General features: G+C 30.1%; 13 protein-coding genes across 13 annotated transcripts; 9 read left to right on the top strand and 4 right to left on the bottom strand.

The window, feature by feature from the left end:
* Positions 1-212: 212 nt before the first annotated feature.
* Positions 213-478, top strand: BX663DRAFT_514520 (uncharacterized protein; the record flags this gene model as incomplete). Its single annotated transcript, XM_051528324.1, has 1 exon — positions 213-478. A coding segment is annotated over one exon (266 nt), but the record flags the coding sequence as incomplete, so codon positions are not given.
* Positions 479-933: 455 nt separating this feature from the next.
* BX663DRAFT_437538 (uncharacterized protein) lies at positions 934-1,421 on the top strand (the record flags this gene model as incomplete). Its single annotated transcript, XM_051523236.1, has 3 exons — positions 934-1,081; positions 1,141-1,243; positions 1,325-1,421. 3 exons carry the CDS (start codon positions 934-936, stop codon positions 1,419-1,421), a joined length of 348 nt encoding a protein of 115 aa, XP_051381451.1.
* Positions 1,262-2,039, bottom strand: BX663DRAFT_514509 (uncharacterized protein). Its single transcript, XM_051528323.1, has 2 exons — positions 1,851-2,039; positions 1,262-1,790 (listed from the first exon to the last, which is right to left on the bottom strand). Exons 1-2 carry the CDS (start codon positions 1,907-1,909, stop codon positions 1,544-1,546), a joined length of 306 nt encoding a protein of 101 aa, XP_051381450.1. The 5' UTR covers positions 1,910-2,039; the 3' UTR covers positions 1,262-1,543.
* Positions 2,040-2,061: 22 nt separating this feature from the next.
* Positions 2,062-2,421, bottom strand: BX663DRAFT_487613 (uncharacterized protein; the record flags this gene model as incomplete). The annotated part of the gene is made up of 2 exons (XM_051524759.1): positions 2,062-2,240; positions 2,277-2,421. The coding sequence occupies 2 exons, from the start codon at positions 2,419-2,421 to the stop codon at positions 2,062-2,064; spliced, it is 324 nt and encodes a 107-aa protein (XP_051381449.1).
* Positions 2,422-2,847: 426 nt separating this feature from the next.
* Positions 2,848-3,751, top strand: BX663DRAFT_514508 (uncharacterized protein). Its single transcript, XM_051528322.1, has one exon. The coding sequence runs from the start codon at positions 2,864-2,866 to the stop codon at positions 3,407-3,409; it is 546 nt and encodes a 181-aa protein (XP_051381448.1). The 5' UTR covers positions 2,848-2,863; the 3' UTR covers positions 3,410-3,751.
* Positions 3,692-4,211, top strand: BX663DRAFT_514507 (uncharacterized protein). The gene has a single exon (XM_051528321.1). It carries the CDS (start codon positions 3,780-3,782, stop codon positions 4,032-4,034), a length of 255 nt encoding a protein of 84 aa, XP_051381447.1. The 5' UTR covers positions 3,692-3,779; the 3' UTR covers positions 4,035-4,211.
* A 238-nt stretch (positions 4,212-4,449) lies between these two features.
* Positions 4,450-6,546, top strand: BX663DRAFT_514500 (WD40-repeat-containing domain protein). The gene is made up of 8 exons (XM_051528320.1): positions 4,450-4,810; positions 4,879-4,970; positions 5,023-5,083; positions 5,149-5,438; positions 5,495-5,671; positions 5,745-5,817; positions 5,888-6,041; positions 6,093-6,546. The coding sequence occupies exons 1-8, from the start codon at positions 4,787-4,789 to the stop codon at positions 6,179-6,181; spliced, it is 960 nt and encodes a 319-aa protein (XP_051381446.1). The 5' UTR covers positions 4,450-4,786; the 3' UTR covers positions 6,182-6,546.
* Positions 6,547-7,277: 731 nt separating this feature from the next.
* BX663DRAFT_514493 (kinase-like domain-containing protein) lies at positions 7,278-9,251 on the top strand. The gene is made up of 7 exons (XM_051528319.1): positions 7,278-7,427; positions 7,502-7,550; positions 7,652-7,845; positions 7,896-7,982; positions 8,111-8,352; positions 8,429-8,916; positions 8,988-9,251. The coding sequence occupies exons 2-7, from the start codon at positions 7,514-7,516 to the stop codon at positions 9,125-9,127; spliced, it is 1,188 nt and encodes a 395-aa protein (XP_051381445.1). The 5' UTR covers positions 7,278-7,427; positions 7,502-7,513; the 3' UTR covers positions 9,128-9,251.
* A 999-nt stretch (positions 9,252-10,250) lies between these two features.
* On the top strand, positions 10,251-11,653 carry BX663DRAFT_537130 (putative methyltransferase-domain-containing protein). The gene is made up of 4 exons (XM_051530651.1): positions 10,251-10,294; positions 10,376-10,459; positions 10,539-10,611; positions 10,667-11,653. Exons 1-4 carry the CDS (start codon positions 10,259-10,261, stop codon positions 11,359-11,361), a joined length of 888 nt encoding a protein of 295 aa, XP_051381444.1. The 5' UTR covers positions 10,251-10,258; the 3' UTR covers positions 11,362-11,653.
* Positions 11,654-11,917: 264 nt separating this feature from the next.
* Positions 11,918-13,136, top strand: BX663DRAFT_437495 (Metallo-dependent phosphatase-like protein; the record flags this gene model as incomplete). Its single annotated transcript, XM_051523232.1, has 5 exons — positions 11,918-12,055; positions 12,126-12,167; positions 12,248-12,452; positions 12,515-12,867; positions 12,945-13,136. 5 exons carry the CDS (start codon positions 11,918-11,920, stop codon positions 13,134-13,136), a joined length of 930 nt encoding a protein of 309 aa, XP_051381443.1.
* Positions 13,137-13,466: 330 nt separating this feature from the next.
* Positions 13,467-14,695, bottom strand: BX663DRAFT_544204 (uncharacterized protein; the record flags this gene model as incomplete). Its single annotated transcript, XM_051530882.1, has 6 exons — positions 14,543-14,695; positions 14,406-14,467; positions 14,225-14,352; positions 14,087-14,168; positions 13,730-14,012; positions 13,467-13,651 (listed from the first exon to the last, which is right to left on the bottom strand). The coding sequence occupies exons 1-6, from the start codon at positions 14,667-14,669 to the stop codon at positions 13,467-13,469; spliced, it is 867 nt and encodes a 288-aa protein (XP_051381442.1). The 5' UTR covers positions 14,670-14,695.
* Positions 14,696-14,847: 152 nt separating this feature from the next.
* On the top strand, positions 14,848-16,458 carry BX663DRAFT_562355 (uncharacterized protein). Its single transcript, XM_051531969.1, has 3 exons — positions 14,848-15,948; positions 16,029-16,081; positions 16,150-16,458. Exons 1-3 carry the CDS (start codon positions 15,047-15,049, stop codon positions 16,254-16,256), a joined length of 1,062 nt encoding a protein of 353 aa, XP_051381441.1. The 5' UTR covers positions 14,848-15,046; the 3' UTR covers positions 16,257-16,458.
* On the bottom strand, positions 16,360-18,737 carry BX663DRAFT_531870 (uncharacterized protein; the record flags this gene model as incomplete). Its single annotated transcript, XM_051530412.1, has 4 exons — positions 16,360-16,582; positions 16,668-17,827; positions 17,881-18,428; positions 18,533-18,737. 4 exons carry the CDS (start codon positions 18,735-18,737, stop codon positions 16,360-16,362), a joined length of 2,136 nt encoding a protein of 711 aa, XP_051381440.1.
* Between the last annotated feature and the right edge of the window lie 1,006 nt (positions 18,738-19,743).

Genomic DNA, 19,743 nt, shown 5'->3' with positions numbered 1-19,743 from the left:
TACAGTGTTTTATTTTGTATTCAGGCTTATAGTTTATCCTTTATTATGTAATTCATTTACTATAATATTACCTATGCTTATATCCAGAGCTTGTTCTATAACAAAGATAAACTAAATCTGAGCTTGAAAAAAAAAACGAAGTAAACGAAGTGTGTGCCTGAAAAAAAAAACGAGGTAAACTTGCAGGATCCATTTTTTTTTTTCAATTAAAAATGAATGTTTCTCATGATTACGCATTATGCGTTTTATTTGGTCTGGAATTTACAGATAATAATGTCATAACAGCAAGAAGTAAATTAGAAAACTATGGTGACCTGGAAGTCTGTTATGATTTATCAGAAAGAAATCCCATACTGGTTCCAAAGGAAAGAATTAACTATAATCCCTTCACCTACAAAAAGTATCTTTCACCAGCTCGACCAAAAACCAATGAAGCTGAGAGCAATATACTGTTAAGTAAGTACATTAAAAACATGTTAAAAGCATTTCTAATATCTATAATTTAGGGAGTGATTCACAAATTTCACAATTTGTGAATGCAATTTTTTCCCACCTCAAAATGGCTCGCAATGAAAATTGTGGACTAAAAGCTATCTGTGTCGAAGATATCTTTAATACTGTAAAGCTATATACCAACAGATTTGAAACTGAAGCTCAGTTCACTCAATGGACCAAATCCAAAGTATATTACACTCAAGTACCTTTTTCCAGAAAAAGACAACAATCTAGAGCCTCTGCTCGTAAAAGAGAAATATACGTTTTAAAGCCCGAATTTTATATTCTCTATTGTAGAAACAATTGCAAGTAATATTGTATCAAGATTAGCAAACTACCAACAGTATTTACAAAATTTGAAAAAAAGATTTTCTTTTGATTGGATATGCTCGCAAGTCTGTTGGACATGCTAATTATAGAGATAAGAATATTCAAATGATGGTGAATAATCTGTACAATAGATGTAAAGTGGATAAATGCTATGTATCATATTCATCTGAAGCAAGTAGCAGTATCGAATCAAGGGATGTTAAAGACGGCGTTAAAACATTAGCTAAATTAAAAAATGTTCATGGCAATACCCAGGGTATTATATGTATATATTTCCGTGCGAACCTAAAAGTATCAAGTATGTTATTTTTGTAGATTTGATCAATGTTGTATCCTCCACTAGTCAAAGGATACGTTTAGTTATTATCGATTATAGCGGTTTATGCACAAATCATACCAATATCTTCCAATTTGTCAGGTGAGTATTTTTTTTTTTTTTTTTTTTTTTTTTTTTTTTTTAGTAAGTGTGGCTTTTGATGAGTACTGATTACTTTTGTAGGGATAACAAATCAATTGAAAAAATAATAGTGGATTGCTTCCCTTTTGTTTGTGACGTTGTTGTATATAGCCGTAGACAAATTCTCGATGACAATTAACGTACTACTTCCATTTAATTGTCGAGGGTCTCCATGCCAAATATCTAAAGAAGATTAAAAAAAAACACACTTGTTATTCCCTCCCATTCATTGATACACATTGTATTATTGATATTTTTTTTTTATTTTAAAAAATATTTATTTGATTTATATCGCTTGTACGTATGAGGTTCAGCAAAAATTTTAAAAATTGGAACAAGCGCCGGCTTTAATGGACTACTTTGATAACAAATATCTAATTCATTTTTATCAATTATCTTTAGGAGTCTATCGGCATTTTCTTCACTATATTCTTTGCAATAAAGCATGCAAATTGCTTTCTCTCGTGGTATTTCCATGTCATCATTAATCATTAAAATGTAACTAAAACTAATTCTAATGCATTCAGTTTAATTCCTGGTTAGACCTTGTACTAGTCAAGCACTTTACCTTAGAAGCAAACCACTGTTTGCTTTTGAAACAAGAAAAAAACTAAAAACGGCCACCATCTAAAATCCAATTCTACTTTTAAACTTGATTGGGCTAAGTTCAAACCGGCCTTTTATTGAGGCTTAGTTTACCTCGTTTTTTTTCAAGCGTAGGCTTAGTTTACCTCTTTTTTTTTTTTTTTTTTTGTTTCACGTATCTTCCCCTCTTCCGTCTATTGTTTTCGGAAACGGTAAGCTGAACTTAAAACGATACCAGTTCGTAAAGCTGCGTCTTTTACAGGAACCATTTCTGTTATCAAGCAGATAAACTCTTTGATTTGTTCCTGGTTGTACTTTCTGTATTTCAAAGTTTTCTCATTTTCTTTATCGTTGCTGGCAAGTTTCTTAGCAACTTATTCGACAGTGGGCTTTGCTAGTTTATCGTTACTTTCATTCTCATTTTCACTATTATCTTCGTTATAGTTATTCTCTTCTGAGTCAAGAGCTCCCAATTCTTCATTAACTTCTTCATCAAGATCCATAGTGTCTGAGGAAGGCATAGCGGTTACCCATATAGATCTCATCATAGACATCATGCTAACATAAACCTCAATAGTTTATGCCTCTTCCTCTTGTTGGAGGCTCAATTTATTCATTTCAAAATCAATGTTCATTGATATAATACATATTTTTTTTTTTTTAGTATTTTAAAAGGAAGGCTTTCTCAATTTTTTTCTAAGCTTTTACCAATTTTTTTTCTTGGTTGTTATCAATTTAGCTCTCATCTTTTCTCAATTTTAGTGAAAACATTATAATCAAATCTGGCTTTAAATTTATCATTTTATTCCAGAGCCTTTCCCAATTTTACTGAAAAATACAATATTCAAGCATCATTATGTAATACCCAACTATTGCAAATTTTACTATATATTTTAAGTCTTTTTTTTTTTCAAATATTTATTTAAATATTGCTATCATTTATTATTATTATCTTCTTCTTTTCATCTAATTACCCTTTTTTTTTTTTTTCATTAAATGGATTCTATTACTGCCAATTTCAAGTGTAACAACGTCTATTCGAATACAGAGATTTCTCCATACTTTTTAATTGGAGCAGGAAACTATATAACAATGAATTACAACGATAATTACATTAAGAAAGAGGATGAAGAGAGATATTCCTCACCAGATTTAGTGAAGGATAATGCAGTACTTTATTATCCTAATGCATGCTTATTTTGTGGAGTTCCTAATGGATCATTAAAGCAGAAAGAAGATAAGAAATTATGTATTAAAGAAGAACAGTTGATTACTATTACAGCAGCACCTATCATTACTACTCCAGCACTTGACTATAGTAAAGCAAATCAAAATCTACCCTCTCTTAATCCATTATTGACCCTTACCATAAATAAGCAACCTTATTCTCAAAATTATGTCGTTCACAAGCTTACATGTGCTATTAAACGGGCTCATTTTTTATTTGAATATACAAGAAAATTTATAATTAGGAAAAGACTTCATTTCCCCGTCGTTGCTCATAATAGAAAGCGAACAGTGATACCATCATCATTCTATTAACGATTCTATACATTAGTTTAATATTCCCTTCCTTCTGTGTAATAGCAGCCATAGACTACTCTATTCTATCTATAATGTGAATCTCTTAAATCATAGTAATAATAAACAGTTTGTAGAGTTGCATAGATTGAAAATACGAAATGATATAGCTTTATATGTAATTATAGTGACCTTACATATGTACAGAAGTATTATATGAATTGGCAGTATAGCATATACAGTACATAATATAAATATGTAATTCTATATATATATAATCTTCCCCTTTTTTCTTTCTTTCTTTCTTTCTCTTTCTCTTTCTCTTTCTCTTTCTCTTACTCTTACTCTTACTCTTACTCTTATTACTACTTACTTTTAATTATATAAACGAATGATTACTAATATCTCCCGTACTTGGCGTAGAATTTCAATTCAATTTAAATCAAATTTAAATATGAAAAGAAAGTCATTTTCTTCTTCTTCTTCTTCTAGTACAACAAGTTCAACGACCACAGTGATAGAGACAAATAATGATAAAAAGAAAATAAGCAAGACTACAAAATCAGTTCGTTTCTATACCATTGATACTATTTATTATACACATTCATCTGCAGAATATGATCGTTCACCTTCGAGTACTTTATAACTCTAATCATTGGTTGTACATAATTTTATTTCCTTAAATAGTTAATTTATCTTTTTTATGCAGTTGAAATGCATTATTTTATTTTCGCAACTTCTTGGCACATTATATTCATCGTCAGTAAGCATCTATAAAAAAAAATGCTTTATGATAATAATAAATGACTTTATCATTATCATTATTATTATTATTTCTATCCTATATATTAGTCATAGTAAAGAAAACAAAAAAAAAAAAAGAAAAAAGATTTGAACTATATGCATTCTATTTATTTCAAGTCCGACCTTCTTTACATGATAACTGAAAAAAAAAAAAAAAAAAAAAAAAAAAAGATCTCCCAGGATTACCGTCATATGTTTGAACAATAAAAATTTATACAGCGATAAAAGCTTTTCTTCTGTATTGTTGTGTTGTATAATTTATTTTATTTTATTTTATTTTATTTTATTTTTTTCTTTTTTTTAAATTACATTAACGATGAGTACATTACATCACTTATTTACCATAAAAAAAAAGTTGGCTTTCCAGTTTATGGACTTGATTTTACAGCTAATGATGTTTTAATTGCTGGAGGTGGAGGTGGAGCTAATCGTTCGGGTGTAAAGAATAATTTGGTAAACGTTTTTTTATTTTCTCAACTTTGTAGTTATGGACTTATTATTTTGGGCACATAGATTTCACTACAAATTAATGAAAAGAATAAACAACTTGAACAAATTAGTTCTTTACTCTTATCAGATAAAGAAGATTGTCCAATGTCAATTGCTTGTCATCCTAATGTATATATATATATATATTTATTTATTAGAAAATGCTTGAAAATTTATCACTTACGAGTTATATAAAGCTACCCGTATTAATTTCAGGTATTAATAGTTCTGAGGAAAATATCAAACAGGGTATTAATCTAAATTGTCAAATTTTTGATATTGAAAATGGGTAAAAGACAGTATATATATATATGCATACATATAATAACTTGTTCAAATAGTCAAATTCAATTTAAATCCAAGTTCTCTACAAGTACATGTAGGAACCCTGAAGAGTATCAGGTAAATAATTAATTTTGCACCAAAACACACACACAATAGGGATTGATTTACTATGAATTATTTAGAAAATAACTCGTTTTAGTCGTTCAGGAAATTATTTAGTAACAGGGATTAGTGATGGTAGGATTTCTGTATTAAAGAAAACAACCACTTCTACAACACAATGGGAATTATGCTTTCCATCATTACGTTTTATGAATGTACAAGATATTGCTATTGATCATCATGAAGAGCATGTAGCTATAGCAGTTTCATCCGCTTTAATTATCTTATCTATACATGATGGTACAATTGTTCAAGTCATTGATAGCCCTAAATTAAATAAGCATACTACTTGTGAAATTCATGCTTGTCGGTAAGTGATTAGAAGAAGAATAGGAAAAATAGAATTCATATGCATTATATTATTAGATATGGTTATTCTAGTAAAAATCAACAAGAGACATTATATGCTGTCATTAACCCGATATCAACAAGAGGAAAAGGATTTATTTGTGCATGGAAGTTAAGAGAGAGTAGATCATATCCAGTCAATAAAGCAAAAACTGCAGGCATTAGTAGAAAGAGTATAACAACTTTCACTGTCAAGTAAGGAAATCTACTCATAGATAAAAAAGATTTTTTTTTTATATGTTAATAAATATATTTTTTTTTTATCAAGTCCTACAGGTGATATTTTAGCTTATGCATCTACTGATTTAAGTATTGGTTTAGTTGATGCTCAAACGTTAAAAGTAAGTAAACAATAATAAATATCATATATATGTGTAAGACTTATATTCATATGATTCAAAAAAAAAAAAGCCTATTTTGAGAATACCTAAAGCCCATGGATTTGCAATTACAAACTTATGTTTCAATCCATCAGGTAGATACTTGGCGAGTGCTGGTGCAGATAATAATTGTCGTGTCATGATTTTACCAGAAAGTATAAACTTAACTCATAAGAAATATCAAGGTAGAAAGCATATTATCAAAATAGAAAAAAGTACTCACTTATTTATATTAGCCTATTTTATTATTGAATCCATATTTATGATATTGGATATGTTATTATTTGCTCTTTTAGTGCATATCATTGTGCAATGGACTTTATAATCTTATTTATGTACAAAATAGTTAAATAATTGAGTGTGTTATATCCATATTATTTAATTACTCTAGTCAATTCAAGTATAACGGAGAAGGAGGTAACTCTCTTTCTCTCCTCTTTCTCTCTCTCTCTTTCTCCTTTTAAAGGGTAAGAGTGTATGTGTATGTGTATGCGTATGTGTGTCTGTGTCTGTGTTTTAAGTAAACTGCTTGAGATTTGTTTGTTTGTTTGGATACCTGCTGAGTCACTTTTCTTTGGATGTTTATGGAAAGGGGATTTTTAACAGAACAAATCATTCAGTAATATAATATAAATAACAAGACCTTTACCATATAATATGACTGAATGGTATTTTTTTTTTCTATTATTACCAATATTGTCCGAGTATTTGTATTTAATTTTCTATAAAATGCATAGTGAAATCTTAAAATGAGATATTGAAGTTCATAGTGAGTCATTGTACATCTATAAAATCTTAAAGTTCTTTAGCAACTTGTGATTAATGTTACTTGAGTTCAACCATTATAGATCTAAGAGAGTTTTTTATTTTATTTTATTTTTTTTGCTTTTACTATCTTGTAAATTTCATTGTTCATTTTGCATAATAAAATGTATTATACTAAAATGCATAAAAAAGATTATATATTCATCTATTTTTATTTTCAGACATGATGATACCGAAGCATGTCATTATAACAAATGTTCTCTGAAAGATAATAATGCGACATGCTAGAATAAATGAATCTATACAAGCCTTTAATTTATATAATCATTCATTAAATAAACTGAATTGATTCTGCCTCTCTATTTTATGTATTCTCATACATGTATCTTATTTCCATCGTCTTGTCTCTCTTTAAAGTGACTTTATAGTTGATGATATACACTTCACCTTTATCTATTTGTTTTTTTTTCTTGTTGTTTGTCATCATCATTGTTAGAGGAAAAGGAAAGTTAAATAAGCAGCAACATTTTTAGACAAAAAGTTATCCAATCATTTTTTAGTATATGGGAACACATTTAAGTATGCCAAAAAAGCTGGCCAATAATTTATGTATATCATCCCATATTTTTTTTTTTTTTTTTTTTTGAGCTGCTGCTAGTTGCTCTCCTTACACCAATTTTTCTATTTTTCTTTTTCTTTTTCCTTTCTTTTTTTTTTCTGTATCCTCCTTTTTAAACAAAAAAAAAAAATTAAACATTCTCCTTTTTTCTAAGACTACACACAAAAATAGTATATCTATACCTAAAGTAAAAAAAAAAAAAAAAAAAAGAATAGAATACTAGAATAGTAATAAAGACTTACTCATTTCATATATTCATAGCTATTCGAGAAAATGGCACACGGACCAATGAGTGGCAAAAAAATCATTGGTAACCTCCCCTCCCCCCCTCCTCCCCAAATAAATAAATAAATACAATAAAAAAAAAAAAGACATTGGTAGATGAAGACCATTATTTAATATTTACAATAGATGGTAATAGCGACCCAACAAGAATACATGAAGAGAAAGCAAAAGATGGTAAAACAGGAGAAGACATTGTATTTCGATACACAACACATAAAGTTGCTGGCAATGGTTCCTTTGGAGTTGTTTATCAAGCAAAAGTAGTTGGAACAGGTGAAAATGTTGCTATTAAAAAGGTTTTTCAAGACAGACGATTTAAGGTAATTTCAAAGGGAATTATTTGTATGCAATCACTTATATAACATGTTAGAATCGAGAATTGCAAATTATGCGGTGTGTATGGCATCCAAATGTGGTCGCATTGAAAGCTTTCTTTTATAGTCATGATGAAGTTAAGGTAATGTAATGGAAAAAAAAATGCAATAAAATAATGATAATAATGATAATAATATAAAAAAAAAAAAAAAAAAAAAAAAAAAAAAAAAAAAAACTAGCCATAAACAAGATAGCTAATTTTTATAGTAGAAGGATAATATTTATCTTAATTTAGTTTTAGAATATATTCCAGAAACATTATATCGTACTTCGCGTAATTATGCAAAAATGAGACAATCAGTACCTATGCTCTATGTCAAACTCTACACCTATCAATTAATGCGTGCTCTCGCTTATATTCATTCACTTGGTATCTGCCATCGTGATATTAAACCTCAAAACTTGTTAATTGATCCGAATACAGGTGTACTTAAATTATGCGACTTTGGAAGGTAATGATATATAACATGTGTTTGTGCAGTATATATATGTATATATACACATTTATGTAATTTATATTTATTTTAGTGCAAAGGCACTTCATGCAGGAGAACCGAATGTGTCATATATTTGTTCACGCTATTATAGAGCGCCTGAACTTATATTCGGCGCAACGGATTATAGCTGTAGTATTGATGTCTGGTCTGCAGGTTGTGTCATGGCAGAACTAATGCTTTGTCAACCTTTATTCCCTGGCGAAAGTGCTATTGACCAATTAGTTGAAATCATTAAAGTGTTAGGTACTCCTACAAAGGAACAATTATTGGCCATGAATCCATCATACACTGAACATCGTTTCCCTCAAATTAAACCTCATCCTTTTTCTAAGGTTTTCCGTTCTCGTACACCTGAAGATGCTATTTTATTTATTACAAAGACATTACAATATGAACCACTGAAACGATTAACAGCCTTTGAATCATTAGCAGATCCATTTTTTGATGAGCTTCGTGACCCTAATGTAAAAATGCTTGATGGAAAAGATATGCCAAAACTATTTAACTTTAGTCGACATGGTAAAACAGTAGTCTATTATAAGAGTATATGGATAAACTAACTCTTTTCTTCTTTTTTTTTCATAATTTAGAACTATCCATACAACCTGAACTTATTTCAAAGATTGTCCCTGCACATGCTGAAGCTTCATTATTAGCTGATGGAATTGATGTTCATGCATTTGTTCCCATGACAAAAGAGGAAATGAGAAACGACACTATGCCTCATTAATCGAACCCCCCAAAAAAAAAGAAATATATACACATATATATTTATATACATATATATATATATAAAAGATAAATAGAAGTAATTTTTCAATATGATAACATATTGTTTATTACATTCAGATGAATTTATATGAAGTTTAGTTTTTTTTTTCTTTTATCAGATAAAGGAAATAGAGTTAATACGTATGTTAATAAAGAAGAGTGTGAATTATATAACTTTGTCAGCATTAGCTAGTCAAGAGTTTTATCATCAGCCATAGATAGAAGGAGAGGGCCAAGAATTTATTCTTGTTACTATAATAAGCGTTATTTTGGAGGTAGTCGTACTTCTGATCTTCAGCGGCTGTGTCCTAATAAAATTTATGCCACTCTAGATTATCTGAGTGTAAAAATTGAGTATAAACAAATTCATGTAAACTGGTGATGGGTTTGGCTTAGTCTTTTTTAGATCAGTTACAGTACATTATTAAAAGATATCATATAACTTATTTATCAAGATATAACGCAAGTTCCAATTATAGCCTTTGGAAATAGAATGCTTAATAACGATGCTGTCAAGTTTAAAGGAGAATTTGAACAAAAAAAAAGAAAATCATTAATGAATACTAGCAAATAGGATCTCGAAAAGGAAGAATAAATATGTACAAGACCTCTTGGACCAAAAATATAATTCTGAATACAAGATGATAGAAAATATAATCTCTACACATAATAAGGCTGTTTTAAAACTTGGAAAAACTAATACTATGCGATTTATAAAATATTTAAGGGCGGGGTTGTTCAACAAACATGAGGGGGTAGTCGAGCCATTTTTATCCGCTAATAGCGCACTTGAACTCAAGCCGGATATTGTGTTGCAATTATCAAAAGATTTAACAGCTTATGATTTGAATCAATTTATATGTCAAGAACAAAAAAAGAAGAAGAAATGGGAAAAAGAAAAGGCTGAAGAGGAAATCTTGAAGTTAATTATGGGAATCAAACAAGATTGTACGTATTCCCTTAAAATTATAGCAGGGACTAATAGGAACAGAAAAATGATATTACTACCAAATTTCTCTTTGGTATAAACCATCTATCTAGTTTTCATTATTTAATAGTAGAGAATATACCTTATAACCAAAGTAGTATCATGTTCGGTAAAGTCGGTTACCATCAACTGTTGACTGTAAATAGTAATAAGTAACAAAATTATTGTTGTGGCTTATTATATAATATTTTTTTATTAAAAAAATAAATAAAATAATAGTGCATTCATTTATTACTTTATACAGATATAAATATGTCACATTCCTCTGATGAAGAAGATGGTTTTGCTGGTGATTTGTTTGGTGTAAGTGCATAAAGACAAAAAGAAAAGAAAAATTAGGCATTTGATTGTAACATGATGATCCCTTTTTTTCTCAATTTAGGTAGAAGATGAACAAGATGTACCTCAAATTGAGCCTACATTTGAAGTATACAAAAGAGAAACTACATCACAAGGTATGATATAGTTATACCCGGTTTCATTTTATTTTTATTTTAATTTTAACGGTAGATAGTACACCTAAAGAATTGACCATCAAGCTTGTTGGATCTCATCCACTTTGGGCACATCATTTATGGAATGCTTCTAAAGTATTTGCTTCCTTATTTGATACTAATCCACAACTTGTAAAAGGAAAATATGTGTTGGAGTTGGGTGCTGGAGGGGCTTTACCTAGCTTAGTAGCAGCTCTTAATGGAGCCTCTAAAGTCGTTGTGACAGACTATCCTGATAAAGAACTCATTGATAATATCCAATATAATGTAGATCATAACATTCCTCAACTTCACTCAGTAGTGGTAGAAGGTTATGTTTGGGGTACAGCAACTGATAAATTAAAAAGTCATTTACCTACATCACAAAAGACATTTGATGTCTTGATCTTGAGCGATTTAGTGTTTAATCATTCACAACATCACGCTATGCTCAAGACATGTCGAGAATTATTAACACCAAATACAGGTCGTGTCTATGTATTTTATACACACCATCGCCCTCATTTAGCTCATCGAGATTTAGAGTTCTTTGAAATTGCAAAAAGACCTGTACGTGATGATGTAGATCCAGAAGATAGAGAATTATTAGGTTATGGTTTTAAAGTAGATCATTTTATGACACAAAGAATGGGAGTTATGTTTAAAGAAGATCCAGGAGACGAGGAAGTACGGGCGACTGTACATGGTTGGCAATTATGGTTAGAAGAATAATGTTATATAATAAATAGATAGAATAATCATTTCCTCTCCCTCCCTCTCTCTCTCTCTTTTCCTTTTCCCTACTCCCCCTCCCCGCTTTTTTTTTATTTTTTTATGTTTTATATGTTTACAATGATATCCCTTATATAGTAACAGTTCCTGGATTTTTAAGCATTATCAATCTTCTCGTTGTATTTTTCTTTTCCCTTTAAACTAATTTCCAAAATTAGTTACCTGTGTGACGCCCTTATGCTTAACTCTATTTGGAAAAAATCATGCTTTTTTTTTTTATATACAAATATATAATAAACGTAATTCTTATTTCTTTTCCCTTTTCCTTTTATTATTATAAATAACTATTATGGGAAATCATTCTTCAAAACATAGTAGAAAATTAAAAAAGCAACAAGCAACAAGAAATATATCCAATATAAGCGAAAATAATAAAAATGCTACAGCTAGTGTTCCAGACTATAGAAAACCTGTTCTAGAAGATGAAGAAGGCTATTATGAAGAAGAAGAAGAAATTGATGATTATTATGAAACATATAATAATAATGAAATTGATATGAATACAATCGACTCTTGTATTCAAAGATTAATTAAAGTGGGTCAGACTAAACATATTGGAAAATCCTTATGTTTAAGTCAAGAAGAAGTCATTGCTATTTGTCGATATTCTTGTCAACTATTTTTAAATCAGCCTGTAATGACTATTTTTATAAATACTCTATTTATATTTATTTATTTACTTATTTACTTGCTTATTTATAAAGGTTTTATTAGAATTAGATCCTGATTTAAAAGTCGTAGGAGATGTAACCATCATATTATTTAAAGCTCAAAAAAAAAAAAAAAAAAAAAAAAAAAAAAAAAACTTAATAAAACGATTTATTAGATTCATGGGCAATATCATGATTTAATACGTTTATTTTATCAAAGCGGATTTCCGCCTAGCTCAAATTATTTATTTTTAGGCGACTATGTGGATCGTGGTATGTATAGTCTAGAAACTATCTTGTTATTACTTTGTTTCAAGATCAAATATCCTATCAACTTTTTCCTTCTTCGAGGAAACCATGAAAGTGCTGATGTTACACGAGGTAAATAATGATTTAATGAATGATAGACAATGACCACCTGCTAATAATGATGATTACAAAAGTATACGGATTCTATGATGAATGTAAAAGAAGAATGAATAATATCAAGATTTGGAGACATTTTATTGATGTCTTTAATACGATGCCAATAGCAGCTACTATAGGACAAAGGATATTTTGCGTACATGGTGGATTATCACCTTCATTAAGATCAATGGAACAAATCAAGTCAATCCAACGACCTGTAGAGATACCAGAATATGGATTATTAAATGATTTGCTTTGGTCAGATCCAAGTGATGCTTCACCTGATTGGAGCGAGAATGATAGAGGCGTATCTGTTTGTTTTGGCAGAAAGAATATAGATGATTTTTTACATCGATTTGATTTAGACCTAATATGTCGAGCTCATATGGTATAACTTACATAATATAAATAAATAGATAGACAGGCAGGCAGACCCGTTATTCATAAGCATAGCTATTTATATAGGTTGTTGAAGATGGTTATGAATTCTTTAATCAAAGGAAACTAGTTACAGTATTTAGTGCACCCAATTATTGTGGTGAATTTGACAATTATGGTGCTGTATTGACAATATCAAATACATTATTATGTAGCTTTCAACTTATACCACCTGAAGATAAGATTGAAAAGCAAGAAAAGAAGGAAAAAGAAAGGTAAAAATAAAAGCTAATCTAACCTAAAATATGTGCATAGTTCTTAATTGTCTTTATGTATAGGATATCATTACAATTACCACCCATATCATAACGTTGTCTAATTGGCTTTCCTTTCACAACACAACTACTTACTTATAACCTCTATTCTTAATTTATAGAACATCTGTATTATTCTTTTAAACATAAAGTAGTTTGATGTATTTTTCATTACATAACAGCATTTCTTATATATGACATATATTTTGGATATCCTATAAATACATATATGTATAAAAAGAAAGGGATAGCATTTTAGTTATTCATTACAGAAAAATCCTTTTTTTTTCAAATTTCATACTTCATTTTGCGTTTCTGTCAGTTGAATCGTTTCTTCACTAATAAAATCAAGTCTTAAATCAATTGCCGTTTTCCATATTTCTGTTGTAGAATTAGACGTAACTAATGCATCTGAAGAGGTATGATGTAGTAATACAATACAACAATCTAACTTTCTTGATAAAACACGAAGAATTCTAACTAAATGAATCACTTTTGCATAGGGGATATTATTAGTATTAGACTAGATAAGATAGCAAACTATATATATACACTTACCTAAAGAAGATGACCAATCTTGCTCTATTAATTTTGAAGGATCATCAATGATAATTAAACAGGGATATTCTTGATAACTTGATAAAAGTGCTGCCAAATTTTCTAATGATTGTACTAGACTTTGTAAGCTAAAAGTCTGTGTAATTTCAATTTGAATCCATATACTTGATAGATCATAGTGTTCACTCATTGGTTTAGGCTCTAATATGCCTGTACTATTAAATACATAAACACCTTCAATTTGATAAGTTGTTACATAAGAAACAAGTAGACTCGATAAAAGCTTTATTAAATAAGTGTAAATAAATAAAATAAAAAAAAAGACTTATAACTAAAATAAAAAAAAAAAGTGAATACCTTTATTTTCCCTTTAATAGATTCTCCACATAGTTCGATAATCTGTCCAAATTGAAATCCATGCAAAAGCATTTTATCCAAACTATAGACATATCAGGTTAAATTATCTAATACAATCATACTGCAGTACTTCTTTACCTTTCAAGCCCTGTAGGTAAATAGGCTGGAGTTGATTTTTCTTCAGTAACAGATGTTGTATCAATATCATCAAGTTGCTCTTGCTTTACTACATCAACTGCAACTTGTTTCATAAAAGCACGTATAACCTATTCCTTATTAGCTAAACTTAATTTTGGTTTTCAAGTACTTTTTTCTTTACCTGTCTAGGTACTTTGACTATTTTGCATAACGCATTAAAATCCATTTGTAATAATTCGCTATCTTTTTTTTTTTTTTTTTTTTTTCAGACAAATCAATTTTTTTGTTCATGATAAAAAGTAAGATATTTTAATTTACCTGAGGTTATTTTATTACTCAACAGATCTTCTAATGTCACTTTGTAATAAGCTTGTTGACGTTCATTCCAGTTATTATAAAATACTTTTAATTTTGTCATTTTAAATAAATAAGAAGAAAAAAACATTTATAAAAAAAAAGCAACTAGATTTTATATTGCGAAACTGAGTTAATTCCTTTTTTTTTTTCTCAAAACGACTTATTTTAATGCATAATTATAAAACGAGACTAATTAACACTAGTCATTGTCAAATCTTCTATAAGAGCTTATAACCATTCAAAAGAAAAGAATTACATCGAAATATATATAAAAAAAAATTTTTTTTTTAGAAGAACAGAAAAAAGTCTTATATTTACGAAAATCCATTCCATAAAAATTTATCCTTTCTTTTTTCATTGCTTATCTAAATTTTCCCTTCCTCCTTACCTTATCTTGATACCCTCCCTATCTGTTGTACACCCAACCACACACGCTCTCTCTCTCTTAATCCATTTGTTTATATAATGTCAGTAGACATTGACTGGAGTAAACTGGATGCTGAATTGGCTAATCACGTAAAACAATTTTTAAACAAGCATTTCCAAGCTATAACAAAACCTTCTTTTATCGGTGATGTTGAAGTCACTGATTTTCAGTGGGGGTCAGAAGCGCCTCAATTAGAAATTATAAACATTACTGATCCTTTCCCCGAATTTTATGAACAAGTTGAGACTGATGATACAAATGTATCCCATGTTGTAGATAAGGAACCTAATGATAATACTAATAATAATAATAATAATAACTTGGTAATGTCAAGTCAGACATCGACATCAAACATGTCTCTTCAATCACCAACCATGGCACCCACTGAATACTTTTCTGAGGATAGCTATAGTAATATAAATCGATTCAGTCCACAATTATCTCAACAACAACGTTTCAACTTTATGCATTCTTTTCATCGTTCACCCTTTGTTGCCCCTCAACATCCATTCAACACTCAATCCCCAAGCTTTTACTTTTCTTCCTCCCTTGTGATGCCTACAAGTTCGCCCATTTGGGATTCAGTGAATGAAGAGGACTGGATTGATGATGAAGATATTAATCATGTCTCTAATTCATCCACTTCAGTAAGTCAACATATCCCGAGTCCTAGCAAAACAGAAATGGACTTTCAAGTTCACATGTTGATTTCTTATAAGGGAGATATGAGCTTGACTGTGATGACAGAATTAAGAATGAATTATCCTAGTATGATGTTTATGAGTTTACCCATAAACTTGCGTGTTTGTTCAATTGAATTTGAGGCAACAGCTGTGGTTGCTTACATACAAAGTATGAGTAGAGTTTGTGTTTCTATGTTGGAACCTGAAGAAAATACATTACCCATAAATAGTCGAGGAAAAGACGTTGGCATGGACAGGTATATATATATATATAAACAGATTTTATTAAATTATTATACATGTATACAAAGCTAAGCCAACTTTCAAAAAAAAAAAGTTTATTACGAAATGTACAAATTGAGACTATAGTAGGAGATGAACAGAAACAAGGTAATAATAACTTATAAAGGAACGAAAAAAAAAAAAAAAGACAATGACATTAAAGTATTTGCTTTTAGTGCTAAAAAATGTGGGGAAAATTGAGAAATTTGTTGTGGATCAATTACGGAAAATCTTGGATGATGAACTTGTTTTTCCCAGTTATCAGCTAATTCAATTGAACTAGACGAACTTAAATTTCATATAATTGTATTATTATTATAGAATAGAATTTCATACTGCCATATAAATAAATATTCTCTTTTTTTTTTTTTATTTATTTATTGCTTCTAATTTGTTAAGCCTGAATGACGAAGTAAAGGGGTTATATCTACATTAGGTCGACCTCTGAACTTCTCCCATACTTCATTAGGTGCAGTACCACCTCCTAAAGCCAAAATGGTATCTCGGTAATGTTTACCTATGGATTTAATACCTTCTTGTCCATCCTTCATTTTTGCTTCTTCAAATGCTGCATAAGCATCTGCAGAATATGTCTCTGACCATTTATAACTAAAATTTTTTGGCCGTTATTCATAAATTATGGAAGGGGAGGGAGTTTTTTTTTTTGATATATTTCCATTTATTTTCTCTTTACCTATAATAGCCTGCGCTATATCCACCTCCAAAGATATGACTAAAACTACAAAGAAATTTATCTTCAGGCAAACGTGGTGTAAGGACAGTCTGTTTAGCGATTTCAGCATCTTGATCAAATACTGTTGGATCATTGGGTGATGTAGGTGGCTTAAAGCGAGAATGTAATGCTAAATCTATTTTAGCAAAATGTAATTGTCTCAAGGTGGCTAATCCGCTCATGAATTTACGATTTTTTACTAGAGCATTAATCATATCCTTAGGCATGGATGCTCCTGTCTTGTAATGCCCTGAAAGACGATGAATCCAGTCAGGTTCATTACAAAAGTTTTCCATAAATTGAGACGCAACTTCAACAAAATCCCATTCAATACCATTGATACCTGATGCGGGTGCATAATCAACACGTGTCAGCATATGTTGAAGGCAATGGCCAAACTCATGGAAAAGAGTTTCCACATCTCGAAACTTCATAAGAGAAGGTTGATCTGCTGACTGAGGTGGTGGTTGATTACAGATAAGGTAAGCGACAGGTAAAGTAACTTGACCATCTACTGCATGCTTAAATCGAGTAGTCACGACATCCATCCAAGCTCCACTACGCTTTTCAGAGGGTCTTGAATAAAAGTCACCATAAAAGTAGGCCTTCACTTCTCCTTGCTCTATTACTTCAAACACCTTCACATCCTCATGCCAACGTGTGATTCCCTTTTGTTTCATGTCGGAGTCATCTAATTCACGTACCTGAATACCAAGTACTTCATTAGCAACAGCGAATAATCCATCAAGAACCTTTGGGAAAGCAAAATATTCCGATATGGTTTCTTCATCGTACTTGAATAAGTTCTTTCGATATTGCTCTGTTACATAGCTTACATCCCAGGGCTGCAAAGGTATAGGATGATGAAGTTTATCTTTGGCAAATTGCGTCAACTCATCAAACTCAGTTTTAGCATGATTCACAGATGCCTCAAACAGACTGTCTAATAATGATTCTGCAGCAGAAAGTGTTTGTGCCATCTTGACTGAAAGAGATAAGTCAGCAGGTGTCTCATAACCAAGCAATCTGGCTTTTTCTCTTTTCAATGTCAAAATTTCATTGATGATGGGTTCGTTATTAAGAGTTCCCTTTGATGCTTTAGTGATATTCGCTTTATAAATCTATCATATCATATAAATATGGAATGATACTAATAATAATCGTTTATCATTACCTTTTCACGTAATTCTCTATTATTACAGTTCATCATGAAAGGACCATAAATAGGAAAATCAAGTGTAATGCAGTATCCATCTTTTACACCATGACGCTCTGCATTTCGTTTCAAGATCTCCAAAAACATGGGTGAGCACCCATTCAGTTGCTCAGCCTCCATCACAACGTGTTTAAACTCTTTGGTTGCATCTAATACATTATTACCAAAGGCTAATGATAATTGTGACAATCGTTCTGAGATTTCATTAAAACGCTTCTTCTCTACTGATCCCTCCGCAAATCCAACACCAGCATGTTTCATATCTCGAAGAGCATGATCCACAATGCGTTGTTGCACCTTATCTAACTTTTGCCATTCCCCTGATGTATGACGAAGTGCTTCAAGTGCTTTGTACTTGGGTATCGATTGATTCATCATTAAAGAAAGTTTAATAAACTCTGGTTGAATTTTCTCAAGTGTTGAGCGAACCTCTGGTGAATTTTTAACACCATTGAGGTGAGACAAAATACCATATGCTCTCGAAATCTCATCTTCAAGCTCGGTCACTATTATATATAATCCATGTATGATGTATAAAACAAAAATATATATATATATATATATATATATTGTTTAATTCAAGTGTATTCATCAACATTAGAGTACTTACAACGTCCAATCGTGCCTTCCCAGGTAGGTTCAAACCCTTTTTCAATCTCTAGGAATTGCTCTCTTGCAGCTGCAATCAACTTTTCAAATGCAGGAACGGCAATGGCAGGTGATGTTTGGGTAATTAAATATTCAAAGTCGGGAAATAGTTTCCATTTTAAGAAAGGAGTTTGTTTATAAGAGTTATCAACAGTAGTAGTGGCCATACTACGTTGAATGAGTTTAGTGTTAGAATTCACAAATAGCCTTCCTTGCTGTTGCAATGTTGAAGGTGCTTGATAAAATAATAATAACGGTCGTCTTGTTATACTCGGTGTTTCTCTTTTTAAAGTAGTCGCTATAGAACGACGAACTAATCCTTCATAATTTCGAACTTGCTTTACTCTTGTTGTTGTTGTTGTTCTTAAAAGTCTATGCATATTTGACAAATTAAAATTAAAAAAAAAAAAAAAAAAAAAAAATTAAAAATTAAAAATTAAAAATTAAAAAAAATTAACGCCCGGGGTAAAAAAAAAAAAAAAAAAAAAAAAAATAGATACAAACACATATTATATTGAAATTCAACAATTTGCCACCAGCAGACAATTGCCTAAAATTCGATGAATTAAACAAGTAAAGAAAAGTAACGTGAGAGGAGAAAAAATAAATAAATAAATTATTTCGACACTAGAAGAGAAAACTAATCTTATTATATACATGTTTAAATTCATATAGAGTAACATATATGCTATAAAATACTTTCTAAATTCATAGTAGATAGTAAAACAATCGTTATATTCTTTTACAGGAACTCAGTCAGATGAAAGAAGTTGATTCTTCTAAGCTATAAAAGGGGGGATTATATAACTATGATATACAAGCTAACATATTTTTTATGTCAAGAAAAGATATCTTCCTTTATATTATGTAATAATAACTTTATCTTCGATACTGTATTTACCCTTATATCTCTCCTGTTTACATAACTAAAAAGAGTCTTTATTTATTTTCTTAAGCACATGTTTCTCATCTGCTGCTTAACTAGTAGAGATATCTTTCTTGATGGATATTGACTCCTATAAACCACGTACATAGATGCATTATAAAATCAGACAAGTATAGAATAAAAAGTGATGGAAGAAGCAGTCTTGTTTAATATTACGTAAAGTTCAAGAAAATTCAGATTTTAAGAATACTACTATTTTAATAATAATAATAATAATAAAGATCAAG

The sequence above is a fragment of the Cokeromyces recurvatus genome (genome assembly GCF_025118155.1).
Source record: "Cokeromyces recurvatus strain NRRL 2243 chromosome Unknown BX663scaffold_18, whole genome shotgun sequence".
Lineage (NCBI taxonomy): Eukaryota > Fungi > Mucoromycota > Mucoromycetes > Mucorales > Mucoraceae > Cokeromyces > Cokeromyces recurvatus.
The sequence above is the reverse complement of the archived record's forward strand: the minus strand, read 5'-3'. Positions and strand labels throughout refer to the sequence as shown.

What these genes read in the sequence shown, in the direction of transcription:
- BX663DRAFT_514509 (XM_051528323.1), bottom strand. Translation starts at nt 1,909, where the DNA reads ATGGTGGCCGTTTTTAGTTTTTTTCTTGTTTCAAAAGCAAACAGTGGT. An exon ending in AACAGTGGTTTGCTTCTAAG is followed by an intron (nt 1,791 to 1,850) that starts GTAAAGTGCTTG and finishes CATTAGAATTAG; the next exon opens with TTTTAGTTACATTTTAATGA.
- BX663DRAFT_514508 (XM_051528322.1), top strand. Translation starts at nt 2,864, where the DNA reads ATGGATTCTATTACTGCCAATTTCAAGTGTAACAACGTCTATTCGAAT.
- BX663DRAFT_514507 (XM_051528321.1), top strand. Translation starts at nt 3,780, where the DNA reads ATGATTACTAATATCTCCCGTACTTGGCGTAGAATTTCAATTCAATTT.
- BX663DRAFT_514500 (XM_051528320.1), top strand. Translation starts at nt 4,787, where the DNA reads ATGTCAATTGCTTGTCATCCTAAT. An exon ending in GGAACCCTGAAGAGTATCAG is followed by an intron (nt 5,084 to 5,148) that starts GTAAATAATTAA and finishes TGAATTATTTAG; the next exon opens with AAAATAACTCGTTTTAGTCG. An exon ending in AACTCATAAGAAATATCAAG is followed by an intron (nt 6,042 to 6,092) that starts GTAGAAAGCATA and finishes TATTTATATTAG; the next exon opens with CCTATTTTATTATTGAATCC.
- BX663DRAFT_514493 (XM_051528319.1), top strand. Translation starts at nt 7,514, where the DNA reads ATGGCACACGGACCAATGAGTGGCAAAAAAATCATTG. An exon ending in GAGTGGCAAAAAAATCATTG is followed by an intron (nt 7,551 to 7,651) that starts GTAACCTCCCCT and finishes TATTTACAATAG; the next exon opens with ATGGTAATAGCGACCCAACA. An exon ending in AAATTATGCGACTTTGGAAG is followed by an intron (nt 8,353 to 8,428) that starts GTAATGATATAT and finishes TATTTATTTTAG; the next exon opens with TGCAAAGGCACTTCATGCAG.
- BX663DRAFT_537130 (XM_051530651.1), top strand. Translation starts at nt 10,259, where the DNA reads ATGTTCGGTAAAGTCGGTTACCATCAACTGTTGACT. An exon ending in GTTACCATCAACTGTTGACT is followed by an intron (nt 10,295 to 10,375) that starts GTAAATAGTAAT and finishes ATAAAATAATAG; the next exon opens with TGCATTCATTTATTACTTTA. An exon ending in AAGAGAAACTACATCACAAG is followed by an intron (nt 10,612 to 10,666) that starts GTATGATATAGT and finishes TTTTAACGGTAG; the next exon opens with ATAGTACACCTAAAGAATTG.
- BX663DRAFT_562355 (XM_051531969.1), top strand. Translation starts at nt 15,047, where the DNA reads ATGTCAGTAGACATTGACTGGAGTAAACTGGATGCTGAATTGGCTAAT. An exon ending in AAAGACGTTGGCATGGACAG is followed by an intron (nt 15,949 to 16,028) that starts GTATATATATAT and finishes AAAAAAAAAAAG; the next exon opens with TTTATTACGAAATGTACAAA. An exon ending in AGGAGATGAACAGAAACAAG is followed by an intron (nt 16,082 to 16,149) that starts GTAATAATAACT and finishes ATTTGCTTTTAG; the next exon opens with TGCTAAAAAATGTGGGGAAA.